Source organism: Ochotona princeps, chromosome 17 (genome assembly GCF_030435755.1).
Source record: "Ochotona princeps isolate mOchPri1 chromosome 17, mOchPri1.hap1, whole genome shotgun sequence".
In the NCBI taxonomy this organism is placed as follows: domain Eukaryota; kingdom Metazoa; phylum Chordata; class Mammalia; order Lagomorpha; family Ochotonidae; genus Ochotona; species Ochotona princeps.
The window spans coordinates 18,182,194-18,196,016 of record NC_080848.1 but is presented as its reverse complement, the minus strand read 5'-3'; the positions used below and the strand labels follow the sequence as shown (position 1 = coordinate 18,196,016).

At 60.9% G+C, this 13,823-nt stretch overlaps 1 protein-coding gene across 1 annotated transcript; it reads right to left on the bottom strand.

The window, feature by feature from the left end:
• Positions 1-386: 386 nt before the first annotated feature.
• On the bottom strand, positions 387-3,255 carry NEUROD2 (neuronal differentiation 2). The gene is made up of 2 exons (XM_004591141.2): positions 3,066-3,255; positions 387-1,868 (listed from the first exon to the last, which is right to left on the bottom strand). The coding sequence occupies exon 2, from the start codon at positions 1,861-1,863 to the stop codon at positions 715-717; it is 1,149 nt and encodes a 382-aa protein (XP_004591198.1). The 5' UTR covers positions 1,864-1,868; positions 3,066-3,255; the 3' UTR covers positions 387-714.
• Between the last annotated feature and the right edge of the window lie 10,568 nt (positions 3,256-13,823).

The window sequence follows — 13,823 nt, the reverse complement described above, 5'->3', positions numbered from 1 at the left end:
GCGTCTTTCTCCGATCCGGACTCTGCGTTCGGTCTCCGTTGCCTCTTAGCTTTTTGTTTTGTTTTTGTATGTTTAAAAAAAAACGAAAAGGGAAAAACGGATTCTAGTTACAAATCGTCATGATTTCTCTCTTTCCTCTCAATCCACGTCCCCTCCCGCTAAAATGAAAGTCGGAAAAAAGGGAGACTCGGGGGTAGGGGTGAAGGTGGTCCAGGTCCCCACCCCTGACTCCCCGGCCCGGGGGCCCTAACTTCTGGCCCCTTTCGCCCGGTTGCTTTCTGCCTCGGCAGGTCGGTGTCGGTTTTTACAATAAATGCGGAGAGGAGAAAAACCTCACCCCTCAGCTCCGCAGCCCCCCTCACCCATGTTTTCGGACCTGCAGGGACGGGGTGGTCCCTGGGGAGCGCTGGAGAGAGGTTCCTGGAGAAACACTTCCTGGGATCAAGAAGGAGCGAACCCTTGGGGGGATGGGAGGGTAGAGAGGAGGCTTGTCCCCTGGTGGGGATGCCAGGCCCCTGGGACGGGCCACCCAGGGATACAGAGGCCCGCGGCGTTCCGGAATGCCACAGGCCCTGCAGCGTCGGCCCTTGCGCTCCCGGCTCCCCGCGCCCGGCGCCGGGAAGGTGAGGATGCCCCTGCCCTTGGGGGTGGGGATGTTGGGGGGTGGGGCGCAAAGGCCAAAGAAAAAAAAAGCAGGGGGACCAGGCGAGAGGATCAGTTATGGAAGAACGCGTTGAGCTCCTCGTACATGGGCCCCCGGTCGTGGTGAAGGTGCATATCGTAAGACAAGAGATTCTCCGAGTGGACGCCCCCGCGCACGGCCGAAGAGCCGAAGACCAGCCCGTGGCCCGCGGGCCGCGAGCCGGGCAGCGCCGAGTAGTGCATAGAGTAGTGGTAGCTCTTCTCGTGGTCGGGCGACGAGTCCTGCTTGAGCGAGAAGTTGCCGTTGAGGCAGAGCGGGGGGCTGAGCGGGCCCTCGTACTCGGAGCTGTTGTAGTCCGGGCTCGCGCCGCCGCCGCCCGCCGCCGCGTACAGCGTCTCGTAGGCGGCGCAGTAACCGTGGGTCCGCAAGGCATGTGCGGCGCCACCGCCCAGGCCGCCGGCCGCCTGGCACTGCGCTCCCGCCAAGCGCGAGCACGGGTACGGGTAAGGGTGCATGGCGAACGGGCCGCCCGAGCCGTGGAAGCGGCCCGCGCCGTCGGCTCCCTGCTCCGTGAGGAAGTTGCGCGAGTTGAGCTGAAGGCAGCCGGCCACCAAGTTGGTGGTGGGCTGCGACAGACCCTTGCACAGAGTCTGCACGTAGGACACCAGGTCGGGCCGCTTGCCAGAGCGCAGGATCTCCGAGAGCGCCCAGATGTAGTTCTTGGCCAGGCGCAGCGTCTCGATCTTGGACAGCTTCTGCGTCTTGGAGTAGCAAGGCACCACCTTGCGCAGGTTGTCCAGAGCCGCGTTCAGGTCGTGCATGCGGTTACGCTCCCGCGCGTTCGCCTTCTGGCGCCGCAGCTTGGAGCGCTCTAGGCGCGCCTTGGTCATCTTGCGCTTCTTGGGTCCGCGTTTCTTGGGTCGCTCACCTTCCGCCTCGTCCAGCCCTTCCTCCTCCTCCTCCTCCTCTTCTTCCTCGCCCCCCAGCTCTCCTTCCTCCTTGACCTCCGCTAACGCGGCCTCCGGTACTTCTTCTCCGCGGAGAGGAATCGGCTTGGCGGCCCTGGCGGGTCCCGGAGCCCCCTGCCCGGGCGCTGGAGGAGGTGGCGGCGGTGCGTCGCCCTTGTCGCTCCTCGGCTCGTCGTCGTCGCCGTCGCCCCAGCTGGCGAACTTGGGCACGTCCGAGAGGAGGCCGGGCTCGCTGAATAGCCGGGTCAGCATGGTGCCTGAGGGCGCCCCGCGGGCGGGTGGGCAGGAAAGGGAGACAGACAGCACAGAGTTAGGGGCGCGCAGGGGTCACGAAGCCCGCCGCCCACCCCCACCCCCGGCTCCTGCGGGGTCCTGCCCCGGGAACGACCCGGGGACGCCCACCTCCTACCTCGTGCCCCGCCCAAAGCCAGCCCTGCCCTGCCCTGCCCTTCCCGGTCGCCGCCCGCCTGGGATCTCGGCCCAGGCGCTCGCCCAGGGGCTGGGCCCCAGCTCCGCCCCTCACTGGAGTGGGGGCTCCCCACTCCCCGCGCCCAGCTCTTAGGGTCTGGGCTGAGATCGAGTGCAGCGGCGGAGGTTCGGGGGCAGCCGAAAGGATCAGAGATCCTAGCCTGGAGAGGCGCGCGCCCGCCCGGAATGCCCGATCGCTGCCCGCGGAGGAGCGAGGCTAGGCGGCCGCGGGTGCAGAGCCCTGCCCGGCTCCGCGGCTCGCGCGGCCGGGGCCCCTCGGCCCGGCTCCCCCACCCCACCGCCCCTCGCCCGCTCTCACCCCCACGTTCCCTAATCCAATTTGCAACTTGGCCGCGCGCCGCCCCCGGCTCGGCCCCCATCCCCGGCAGCCCCAGCTCCATAGGCGGCAGGATCGACTCCTGCCGCCGGTGTGTGCTCGGCTCGAGGAGCCGGCCCCGGACGCCAGGGAGCCGAGAGCTGGGCGTGGGGAGGAGGCGCCGGAGCGAGCCCGTTCCGTCTCCCCCGCGTCCAGGGATCCCCTTCCCCTCTGCAAACTGCCTGCCTCCCATACGGCTCTCCTGATCTCGTTGTATTTCGGGATCGTTAGGGAGATATCCAAATTTGTTTGTTTGCTTTTCTCTTTTTTGGGGGGGTGGGGGTGGGGGAAAAGGTCGCAGGTTCCTTCGGGACAACCATGGGATGAGGGGGTTCCCCCTCTCGACCTCGTCGCGCCCCCACCCAGGGCTTCTGCCTCCCCACCCCACCCCAGCCCAGCCCAGCCCGCGGCGGGGTAGAGACGCCTCCCTCCGCGCCCCCCTAAGCTGCAGCCCTTAGGGGAGCGCGAACCAGGGGTTGCCTCGGATGCCCACCCAGTGTGTGGGGTGGGATCGTCCTGGGCCAGCAGGATGGGGAACTGTCCCATCGGCCGAAGCGGCCGCCCCCTCCCAGGCGGCGGGTCAGACGCAGCCCCCTTTCGGACAACTTACCTCGGAGAGGAGTCAAGGGGAGAGGGGAGGGGAGGGGGGAGGGGGCGAGAGAGAGGGGGGAGAAGAGGGCTTCTCTAGCTTATTTCATTGTTCCCCCATCGTCAGGGAGCGGGGGCAGCGGTTCCTCAAGGCGGCGGGCGCCGGCGTCTTCAGAGCGCCATGCGAACCGCGGAGCGAGTGTGGCATCTCTACCAGGCGGGGTACCAGCCTCTATGCCAGGCCATATGGGCTTGGCACGTCACGGGCAGCAGCTATCACATGAGAGACGGTGATTGGCATGCGTCTGCATTGGGGGAGAGCCGGCTCCCCCGGGACCCGCCGCCATCTGTCACTCTCTACTCCAAAAAAAAAAAATAAATAAATAAAGGAAATAAATAAATATCTCCATCGCCCTCCCATCCCCGCCCAACGCAGGGAAATCAGGGCTGGAGGTGGGAGGGGGAGGAATTGCCCCCCTCCGGAAGAAAGGGCTCTCCCCCACGCCCCCCAACCCCCGACCTGGGAACAATGGGGTGGCCAGCCTGGGAACCGGGCGCTTGGGGCGGCCACCAATTCTGAGACTCCTGTAGGGTGCCGCTCTGTCCATTTCCTCCCTACAGGCCTTGGAGGTGGGTTAGGGTCCAGAAGACCCTGGGTGGGGAGAAGGGACCCCCTTCCTTGCCCTCACCCCCATGAGGGTCTCCTCCACCACAAAGGGACAGCTGAGGCCCCCTCCTAGGGTGGGAGTGGGGGGACGTCCCTGGCCCAAGCCCCATAGGTAGATGTTGGCACCCTGCCATCCCTCATCCCTGTCTGCCCTTCCCCCACCCGCCCGCACGCACACACAACATATGTGGCTGAACGAAATTCAAACCAAGGCAAAGACAGAGAAAGGGAAAGATTTTGCTTGGTGTCTGTGCCTCTGCATGGGCGTGTGTGTGTGAGTGTGTGTGTGGGGGTACATATGTGTTTCTGTGGAGTCAGCGGCAGGGAGGCATGGCTGTGGATGTGTGGGCATGTGTGTGCTGGGGTGAGGGGGCAGGACCCCGGAGATAAACCGGGTACCCACTCCTCTAGGGGTGCAGGAGAAGGGTTAGTCTGGACTGCTAACCTAGAAACCTCTCTCCACCCACTGCCATCCACTTCCCCTGGTAGAAAGGCCGGCAGGCATCCCGACAGCAGCTTGCTCCCCCCTTCTGCACCCCCTCACAGGCTGACTTAGAGGAGGAAGGGGCTGAGCTGGGCACTGTTGGACGTTCTGCTCCCCCTGCAAAATGTACAGAAGCCTTGGTGGTTCATAGCCGACCTCAGTGGTGCTGAGCCCGCGCAGGTCAGACAGGTGTCTGGAAAAGGAAGGGAGGAAATTGGCCGTTTCCCCTTCTAGCGCACCTCTCAGCCCTCCCCCCTGGGTCACACACAGATGCTTGCAGCACAAGTGAGCCAGGTAGTTCTAGATACACACACACACACACACACACCTGTTCCTCATCCTCAAGTGCAGAAAAGGGACACACACCCTCCATGGACAGACACATGCATGTGAGCAGGTGTGGGGACCCTTGCCCACACCTGGTTCAGGTATTTGTGTGTCTTGAGTTTATGCTGCCCGCCCTTCCCTACCCTCCAGCTCACAGAGGCACCTCCCAGTAGAGTTGCATGTATAGCACACACATCTGAATATCACCAGTGAGCTGAGCACCTTCAGGCTGGGGGCGGTGGCAGTGAGGGGAGGCTATGGCCCTCTCTCCCTTAGGGACCTCCAAAGGGGGGTTGGGCTTTAAGACAGGTGACGGGGTAGAGAGGCCTTGGAAGCGGGGGTCACTAAGCAGGAGCTGGAGGCCCCCTTGTACAGAGGTGATATGTATGGTGGGGATGGACTTCCCTGGGCACACACAGATGAAGTGGACAGAGCACCCAGGCCCTGGACTCCCGGCCCAGTGCTGCTCCAACAGCCCCCACATCTGCTTCCATGTCTCTTCTGTTCTTAGATCCACTTTTAAGGCCTAGGAAAGTAAGTTCCAGAGTCCAGGTGACCCTGGGCTTAGCAGAGGAGAAGGTCGAAGGGTGGGTGGACAGAGACATGCAGGTGCAACTTTCCCCCCACCCTGGATCCCTCCAAGTTCAGAGGCAAACTCAAAGGCTTTTGTGTTGCTTTACGCAGTCCCTGGGGCCCTGACCTTGAGTACGCGCACAGGCTCCAAGCTTCTGATTCCTGGTCGACCTCACTCACCAGCTTTTCAGAAATACCAAAATGCCTCAAGCAGGGAATGCAAGCTGTCAGCCTTGACTTCTCTCTCTGTGAGATGGGGCTACCCATGCTGTCCCCTCACAGAGCTGGTGTTACTCTTACATGAGATGTTCTGTGTGCTGAGCCTGCCTTGGGGCTAAGCAGTTGTGGGAGCAAGCCTTCCTTAAGTGCTGGCTCCTTTTCCAACAGTACAACTCAGAGCTCTTCCCGCCTGCAGCAGGCACTTCTTGCAGTACCCCCCACAGTGTACATGCATGCACACACACATGCTCACACACTCTTGCTCGCTCTCTCTCTCCCCAAATGCTGTGTCTGGCTGGAAGCTGGATTTTTTTTTCCCCCAAAGGTTTATTTATTTTTATGGGAAAGGCAGATTTATAGAGAAGAGAGACAGAGTGTGAAAAATCTTCCATCCACAGGTTCACTCCCCAAACAGCTACAATGGCCAGAGCTGAGCCAATCCAAAGCCAACAGCTAAGAGCTTCTTTTGGGTCTCCCACGTGGGTACAGGGCCCCCCAAACAGCCATCCTCTGTTGTTTTTCTAGGACATAAGTAGGGAGCTGGATCAGATGTGAAGCAGCCAGGATTTGAACTGGCACCCACATGGGATGGTGGCACCTGCAGGTAGAGGATTAGCCAGTTGAGCCACAGCGCCAACCTCTGGAAGCTGGAATTCAACAGAATTAAGGGGTGAGTGAGTGACTCGGTAGGAGATTGAGTGCTTCCCCCCCCCCCCCCCCCCGTCCCCTCTTGGATGCTGGTTGGGACTAAGCTGTGCCAGGGTCTCGAGGATCCCTCCAGCAAGAAGCAGGGAGCCACTGGGGCAGCCCTCCCATCTCCTTCCTGCCTCCTGGCTATGGTCCCATCAGCCTCTGCAGGGTCCGGCGGAGAAGCAGGCTCCCCTCCCCGGGCAGGGGGCACGCATGGCGGGGGAGGGTTACTAAGTACTTCAACCCTCTGGTCTGTTCCTTGTCCCTGTCTTCTCTCCCTTTAGGAAAATGGAGCAAGTTTTTCTCACTCGACACATTTCAACTTTTTTTTTTTTAGGAGATATAATAAAAACCAGGGGGAAATTGGAACAGAGGGAAGTGTGGGATGGGCCTGTTTCAGACATGGGCTTGCAAGAGGCACAACACGTGTGTCCACATGCACACGCATGAGGCATGCACAGGCAGGGCCACGCGCCCCTCACCATACACCCGAGAGGCAGAGATGCCGTGACGGAGAGACAGAAAGAGCCAGAAATGGAAGGAAGGAGACGGAGAAGGACACCCAGAGATGCCATCTGTTCTCCCCCTGGCACTGGGGGAAGGGAGTTGGTGAGGGGCCTGGTCCCATCCGAGAGGGAGCGGGGAGTGCTGGGCGCCTCAGCCAGGCCTGGCAGACCCATGTCTGCTGTCCCCTGCTCTTCAAGGGAACAGGGGGTGGTTGAGGAGGGGGCTGCGGTTCCCATGGAGACATAGCCCCATCCCAAGGGAGGCCACCGTCTGGGCACCTAAAATGGCTGCCTCCAAGGAGTGGCGGCCATTTTATTCAGGCTCGGGTCCTGGGGGGCAGGGGCGACGCTGGGGGTGGAGAGTGTGGGCAAGGGAGAGGGGGACAGGTCACTCCAGAGCAGTCCAGGGGAAGCTTGCTTTGGGGGTCGCAAGAAATGTCTAGAAAGCTCCTCTTAGGATGACCCTGCCCCACCCACCTGATTCCCAGGGGTCCCTGGGCAGGCCCCCCCACCCCATGAGACTGGCAGGGTCAGGGCTCGCTGAGGGATACTTCCTTCCTGCCATGGGGAGCAGGTGAGTCAGACACAGGTGTTGTGCCCACCCCCTAGCTCAGGCTCCACAGAGCAACCACCTTAGGCCAGGCAGGTAAGGCCTCCGCAAAGGCAGGAGCACGATGAGGAGGGGTCTGTTGTCCCCCTTACCCTGAGGGTCACATGTTGGGGGAAGGACGGGAATTTGGGGACTCTGGAGGGCCTTGCTGCCGGCATGGGCTGTACAGGCAGGAGGAGGAGTGGGGCGGCTGGCACTGCCCAGACAGCGCCTGCTCCAGCAGCGCCCAATAAGTGAAGCTCACCCCTGAGGCGTCAGGGCACCTGCCGCCCCCTTCCCAGTTCCCTGCCCCACCTCAAGTGCAAAGGATGTGGTGGGGGAGGTGGGGAAGGAGAAACCAGCAGTTCCTTGTCGGCTCTGGGTGGGCACCTGCCCCGCTGCCCCCTCCCCCGCCGCCGCAGTGTGCCGGGGAGCGGCGGGCACGCCAGATGGCGTGGCTGAGAATGCGGCGACGTTGCCGGGAGGTGAGGGCTGGCACGGGTGATATGCGGCTGCGTGCCTTGTGGTGCCACGGGGGAGGGGCGGCCAGGGCCAGGGAGGTGTTCATCCCCCTTCCTCCCCCACCTCCCCCGTGGGCTGACCTCTTCCAAGTCTGCGACTCCCTGCCTGGACTCCACCCAGCCACGGGTGGGCCAGAGGATAGCTGAGCCAGCGATCTGCCCACTGTTGGGTTCTCGTCCCTCTTTCCTTGGCTGGGACAAAGAACCTGCTGAGTAACTCAAAGTCCCCCAGGAGACCTCAGTATCCCTCCCAGGCACTGGACGTGGAGGGACCTTTGCCCTAGTACCCCTGGACTTGTAGCCTCTGAATCCCAACTTTCTCAGCAGGCTGCCTTCCCTGATGGGCGTTGGTCCTGAATCTCCAATCAAGTCAGTCCCATCCTGCTTCCTGGCCACCTCTTCCTGGGAGTCTCCCCTGACCGCCCCAGTAAGGGCAGCTTCCTGCCTTGACATGATCCCTCACCTACCTGTGGTAGGCTGCTTGCTTCTGTATTTCCACCCTGTGTTCCCCACAGGTTGCTCCACAAATGCCCCGCTGCTTGGGCACCTGCCTGGGGTGGAGCGGCTGGGGCCCTGGGACCTAAAACAGTCTCCTAAAACAGTCAGGGCCAAGGTCCGGGCCAAGCCCAGAGCTTCTGGGCTGCTCCCCCTGGCCTTGGCCACAGATCTCAATCTGGAGAGGTGGACTTGAGGTGGTGGGGTTGTGGGAGAGCTCCCTAAAGAGGTTCTGCAGAACGGCTTGGGACTTGAAGCTATGCCTGGGCACTGGGCAGGAGGTCTCACTGCAGATCCATGCCATGCTTGCTGCAGGTTCACAACCTCTCTCTGCCTTCCCTTGGCCCCGGTCACTGGCATGGGGTGGTGAGGTCCAGGGACTCCGCCAAGCCCTGCTCCCTGCCTTCCTCCCTTGGCCAATGACACCCATCCATATACTGCCCCATGTCCCACACCCTTCTGTTGTTCAGGCCTAACCCGAGCCTTCTTCTTCTGGAAAGCCGACTGCTCTGGCTTCCCCTCCCATCCATCTTGTCTAAAGTGCACATCCACACCTGTTGTTCACCTGCTCAGGGGTCTGGAGGTGGGGGGGAGGGGCATGGACACTCCCCATCGCCCCCTGAGATCAGACCAGGCTCTGTAAGGACTCGCCCAGCCCTCCTCTTGAACTCACCCCAGGGCATCTTGCACTGCTTCCCAAACCTCCTGTCTGCCTTAGTGCCTTTGCTCAGGCTGTGTGTCCTCTTCGCTGGCACCCCAGCCACACACCCTGGATTCCCAAGCATTACCTTGCATAGGGGCAGGAGATGGGCTCACAGCCTGGCATGGGGAAGATGCCCAGGACACACCTGCTGCCCTTGTGAGAGTGGGTGCCCCCTCAGCCCTAGAAGCTTGCAACCTGGACAGGGCACCTACCCTTGGATCCTCCACCTCCTCCCCAGCCTTCCCACCAACTCCACCTCTAGCACAGAGCAGCAGTCTTCCCATCTGTCAAATGGGTGTGATCATTACAACCATGAACAAGTAGATGTGTGTTTCCCCTGCCCCAACACCCTGGTTCCCTGGCCAGGGTCCAAACAGGAGGGAACTCCAAGGGGCCCAAACCTTGGCCTATTCTGTCACCCTCTGCTTCCTTGTCTGTAACGTGGGAGTAGCGCCTTCCTCCACCTGCACCCCAGCCAGTTGTGAGGTGTACCCTCCAGGCACTGAGCCCTGGCTGCTGGGGGCAGGTTCCTCCTGGGGCCCGTGCAGGGCACGGGTGGGGGGGCAGGGGCAAAGGGTGCTGGTTGGGCTCTCTTTCCTCTGGATGGGCTTCTCCACTAATTTCCCTACGACCCTGGGGAATTTTTGTGTTTCTTTTCCTGAAAGTCAAGCCAGAGGTTTGGGCTGCATGTTCTGGGAGTCCGCTACTGGACAGCTCTCTGCTGTGGGACTCAGGGTTGGTACAGGGACAAGGGGCCCCTGGGGGCAGCAGGCCCAGCACAGCGCCCCCTGGAGGGTGTAGGTGTAGGACAGGCTGGAGAGAGAAGGGAGGTGGGGAGGAATGCGGGCATGGGGAGAGGGGCACACAGACCAGAGGACCAAGCAGCCCTGACTTGTTCTTAACTATTGCCCCAGTTCTTTGGCCCCTGCCCGCAGTGTACTTCATGGCCCACAGGCCAGGACGGGCTGAGCAAGGACTGCTGGGCTTCAAGGTCCACAGGCAGGCCAAGGGACAGCCTAGGGCTGCTCAATGCTGCCCACATTGGGATGCCATCTTAGCAGCTCAGAGAGGGGAGAAAGCTCATTTGGAGGCACCCAAGGCAAACCCGGGACTAGAGGCCAGGACTGATTCCCGCTTTGGAGGTCCTCCTGTCTCTGATTGTGAGGGGCCTCACCTCCTTAACCTGCCAGCAATTCAAGTGCCTGGACTGGAATAGACCCACACCCCTACTAGTCCTAGGATAGACTACTAGTCCTAGGAGTCCTACTAGTTTGGCTCTGGGTCCTTGTCCCTAGTCCAGCCAGGAGCTTGCAGGGCCAAAACCCAGACCAGAACTTGGTGCCGGGGTGGTGCCCCTGTCCAGTCCTCTGCTCTGGTATTGTCTCCTGGGTGCTGGTACCATCTGTGAGTGAGTGATAGGTACTCCATCTACACGTGGAAAGAGGCAATTCCGGGAACCATGGCCTTTCCTCCGGCTCACTGAGGTGCTTCCTCCTCCAAGAAGACACCTGGATGTCCCCTGAGGACACACTACTCCCTTCTCTGGTCTTTGGAGATGGACAGCATTACCACGTGCCCCCTTAGATGGCTGTGATGCCTTGCTAAGTCTTCATCTGTGAAATGGGTCCATTCTGACCCACACGAGTCAGAGTGGCGAACATGGAAAACATTGGTCCCAGGAGGGAGCGCCTGACACCTGGCGAGCACCCGGGCCACTCACCCCTGCTCCTGTCCATCTGCGTCTCCACACCCCACCCTGTGCCTGGCCCGGAGCCCGGCGCCAGGCTTGCAGTCCTGGCTTGGTACCCATCAGGCTCCCTCGGCACGTGCCCCGCGTCCGGGGAATGCGCCCCCCCTACTTTCTGGGCGGCCCCCGCCCCCGCACGCGCGCGCTGGGAGTGGCGGTGGCGGGAGGACTCGGCCCCTTTAAGGTGCCACCGCCGCGTGGCAGGGAAACAGCTTGTGCCAGCCCCATTCCGCCGGGCTCGGCTCGCAACAAGAAACACAATGCATAACAATCAGGCGCGCGTTTGGAGCCGAGCCACGCGCCGCGGGCGGGGCGGTGGCGCCGGGGTCGCGACCCCAGCCCCTCTGGCCGGGAGCGGCCACGGAGCAGTTGGGGACCTGGGCCGAGCGCTTTTCGGCGCGGCCACCCTGGGCGCCCCCCACCCCTACTCGCCCCCAGACTCACCCCCTGCATGCCTCCCGCTCCCTCCCGCCATCGCGCTCCCTACAAAGTTCATTCCCACTAACTCTTTTCCAGGCCACTTCCTCTCACATCTGACAATCCGGGGCCCCTCATTCTCCCAGTAATCACTCCACTGCACTAATTGCACATGCAAATATGCAAATGCGTATTAATTAATTACTATACTAATTAGTTCTGTGGTATTTGCGAGTAATAAATCATTGGATGGGAGCGAGGAAGCTGGAGACCTGGCCCATTTTCATTCTGCATAAAATTTTAATGGTCTCTCTGGCTGATCCGGGACGGCGGCGCGCGGAGAGGCTCTTAAAGGGCCAGTGGAGGCTGGAAGGGGCCAGGGCGGCAAACTCCGAGCAGCCCAGACTGGGTCCCGCGCCCCTGGGCAGCTGCCTGGAGGGGCAGCCACTGCCCCTGAAGGCTCTGTCACAGCCTGCCGTGGGCCTTTTTCTCCTCGCTGGGGTTAAGCGTCCCCCTGGGGAGGGGAGGTCTTCTCTGGAGAGAATCTGGGCTAGGGATGGGGGGGGGGGGTGGTTCCAGGAAGCTGAGCTCGGTTTCTTTAAGAGAGAAGAGAGGGCCAGGAGATGGTGAGGTCTAGGGGGCCTGGGTGACAGGATTCCATCCCCCAGGGCTGAGCCAACCAAAGCATTGGGCAGGCCACTCTGAGCTCCCACGGCTCCCTGACCCTGGAGTGGGGGTGAGAAGACAACCAGGAGCCTGTCATGGATGTCCCACAAACCTTTCTTGTCCCCAGGTGGGGGCAGTGGGCGTGCCCAACCTTCCCCATCCACACGTTGGGACTGTTGCCCCGCCCCCGTGGGCACCAGCTGGCACCCTGGCAGAGCAGCCCTGGGTTTGAGTGGGCCCCAGGGATGCTGATGCAGCTTCAGGAGGTCATCAGACCCTGGGCACCAGGGCTGGCTGGGCACAGGGACTGGGTAGGGGCATGCCGGAGCCCACTTGTCTGTGCTGCCAAGGCCTCCTCCAGACCAAGTCCGCTCCTGCCTGCGCAGTCAGCACTGCCCTGCAGGGGACTAGCCTGATCCCACCTGAGTACTGGAGCAGCTGTGGCTCTGTCCAGCCAGCCTGGGACTTGGGGCATGTCCTGGGCTCCACTTGCTGGATGAAGAAATAGTGACAGCTTAGGGTTGTCCAGTGGGGCAGGATGGGAACCCAGACAGCTGAGCTCTGGCATATGCACAGTCATGTCCACACTGCATGCTGCCAGCCGGGGCCCAGGGCTGAAAACCTGATGGGCAGGAACCAGGAGGCAGGTTCTGCAGTTCTTTCCTTTCAGACCTCGGCACCCATGGCCCAGAGAGAGCAATGGAGTTGATCTGTGACACACAGGGAGCTTGTGGCAGAGGTGGCTTCATGGCAGGCAGTAAGAGGGCCCTTAATAGCTCCTACTGGCTGGCGAATGGGAGCGGAAGTGGAAATGGACAGGTGGGGACCCCAAGAGCTGGAGTCTGGATCCCATAACTAACCCAGGAATCCTGTCTGCTTTGCCACATTTGCCCTAGAAATCCCTGACATGGCAGGCAGGGGGAGCTTTAGGTGAAGGCCAAGTGCCCCTTCAGAGTAAATGGCTCAGAAGTGATGTGGGGGCAGCTGTGGTACAGCCAGCTGACTGGCTTATGACACCCAACTTCCACACCCAAGTACTGACCCCTGTTCTTGCTTCTCCTCCGCTGCTGCCCAGCTTCCTGTCAATGCACCTGGGAAGGTTGCAGAGGGTGACTGCCCAACAGCTTGCGATCCTGCCACCAGAGGATGGCACTCCTGGCTCCTGGTCACAGGCTGGCCCAGTTCTGGCTGTCGTGAAAATCTGGGGAGTAAACCGAACAGGTGAGAGATTTCTTTCTCATGATCTGAGTCATTCTGCCTTCCAAATAAAAACAAACAATTTTAAAAATTATATGCGCGGGGCCCAGAATTTTGGCATAATGGGTTGAGCTGCTGTCTGCAATGCTAGCATTCCATATGGTCACTGGTTTGAGTCCCAGTTGCTCCATTTTTCATCCAGCTCCCTGCTAATGTGCCTGGGAAAGCAGCAGAAAATGGCCCAAGTGTTTGGCTACCTGCCATCCACATAGGAGACCTAGAAGAGGCTCCTGGCTTTGGTTTGGCAGTCCTGGCCATTGTGGTGGTTTCGGGAGTGAACCAGCAGATAGAAGATCTCTCTGTCTCAGTAACTACATTTCATATAAATCTCTTTATAAGCTCTGTGTTCATATGCATCCACTCTAATTTTCATAGCTGTCCTGCTACTTTTAATCCTTATTTTGTAAACCAACACACTGAAGAAGTGGGACCAAGTGACCTGCCCCTGGCTGCACACCTTGGAAATGGCGAAGCAGGGACTGGACATCCCGAGGTGGTGTGCCTGGCCACGCTGGTCCTTCTTGGCCCTTTATTTTATCTACTTGAAAGGCAGAAAGACCTAGAAAACAACTTTTCTTCCATCGGTTCACTGTCCCCCTAAAGGACTGCCAAAGCTGGGGCTGGGCCAGACCGAAGCCAGGAGCCGGGAGCTCCACACAGGTCTCCCAGGTGATCCCAGGGGCTTGGTTCTCTCCAGGTGCACTAAGCAGGGAGCTGGGCTGGGATCAGGGTGGGGGCTTGAACCCAGGCTCTGTGAAGGAGTGCAGGCTCCCCTGGCCGCCTCTCCCTCACCTCCCCTTCCTCATGGTGGCTGCTTCCTGGTGTGGGAGAGTCGGGGTCATGAGGTCTGGGACAACAAGGAGAAAAAACAAAATGCACTTTCTGGCCACTGGCCACACCCCTGCCATGTTCACACTGC

Coding starts and splice junctions, on each gene's coding strand:
- NEUROD2 (XM_004591141.2), bottom strand. CDS start 1,863: ATGCTGACCCGGCTATTCAGCGAGCCCGGCCTCCTCTCGGACGTGCCC.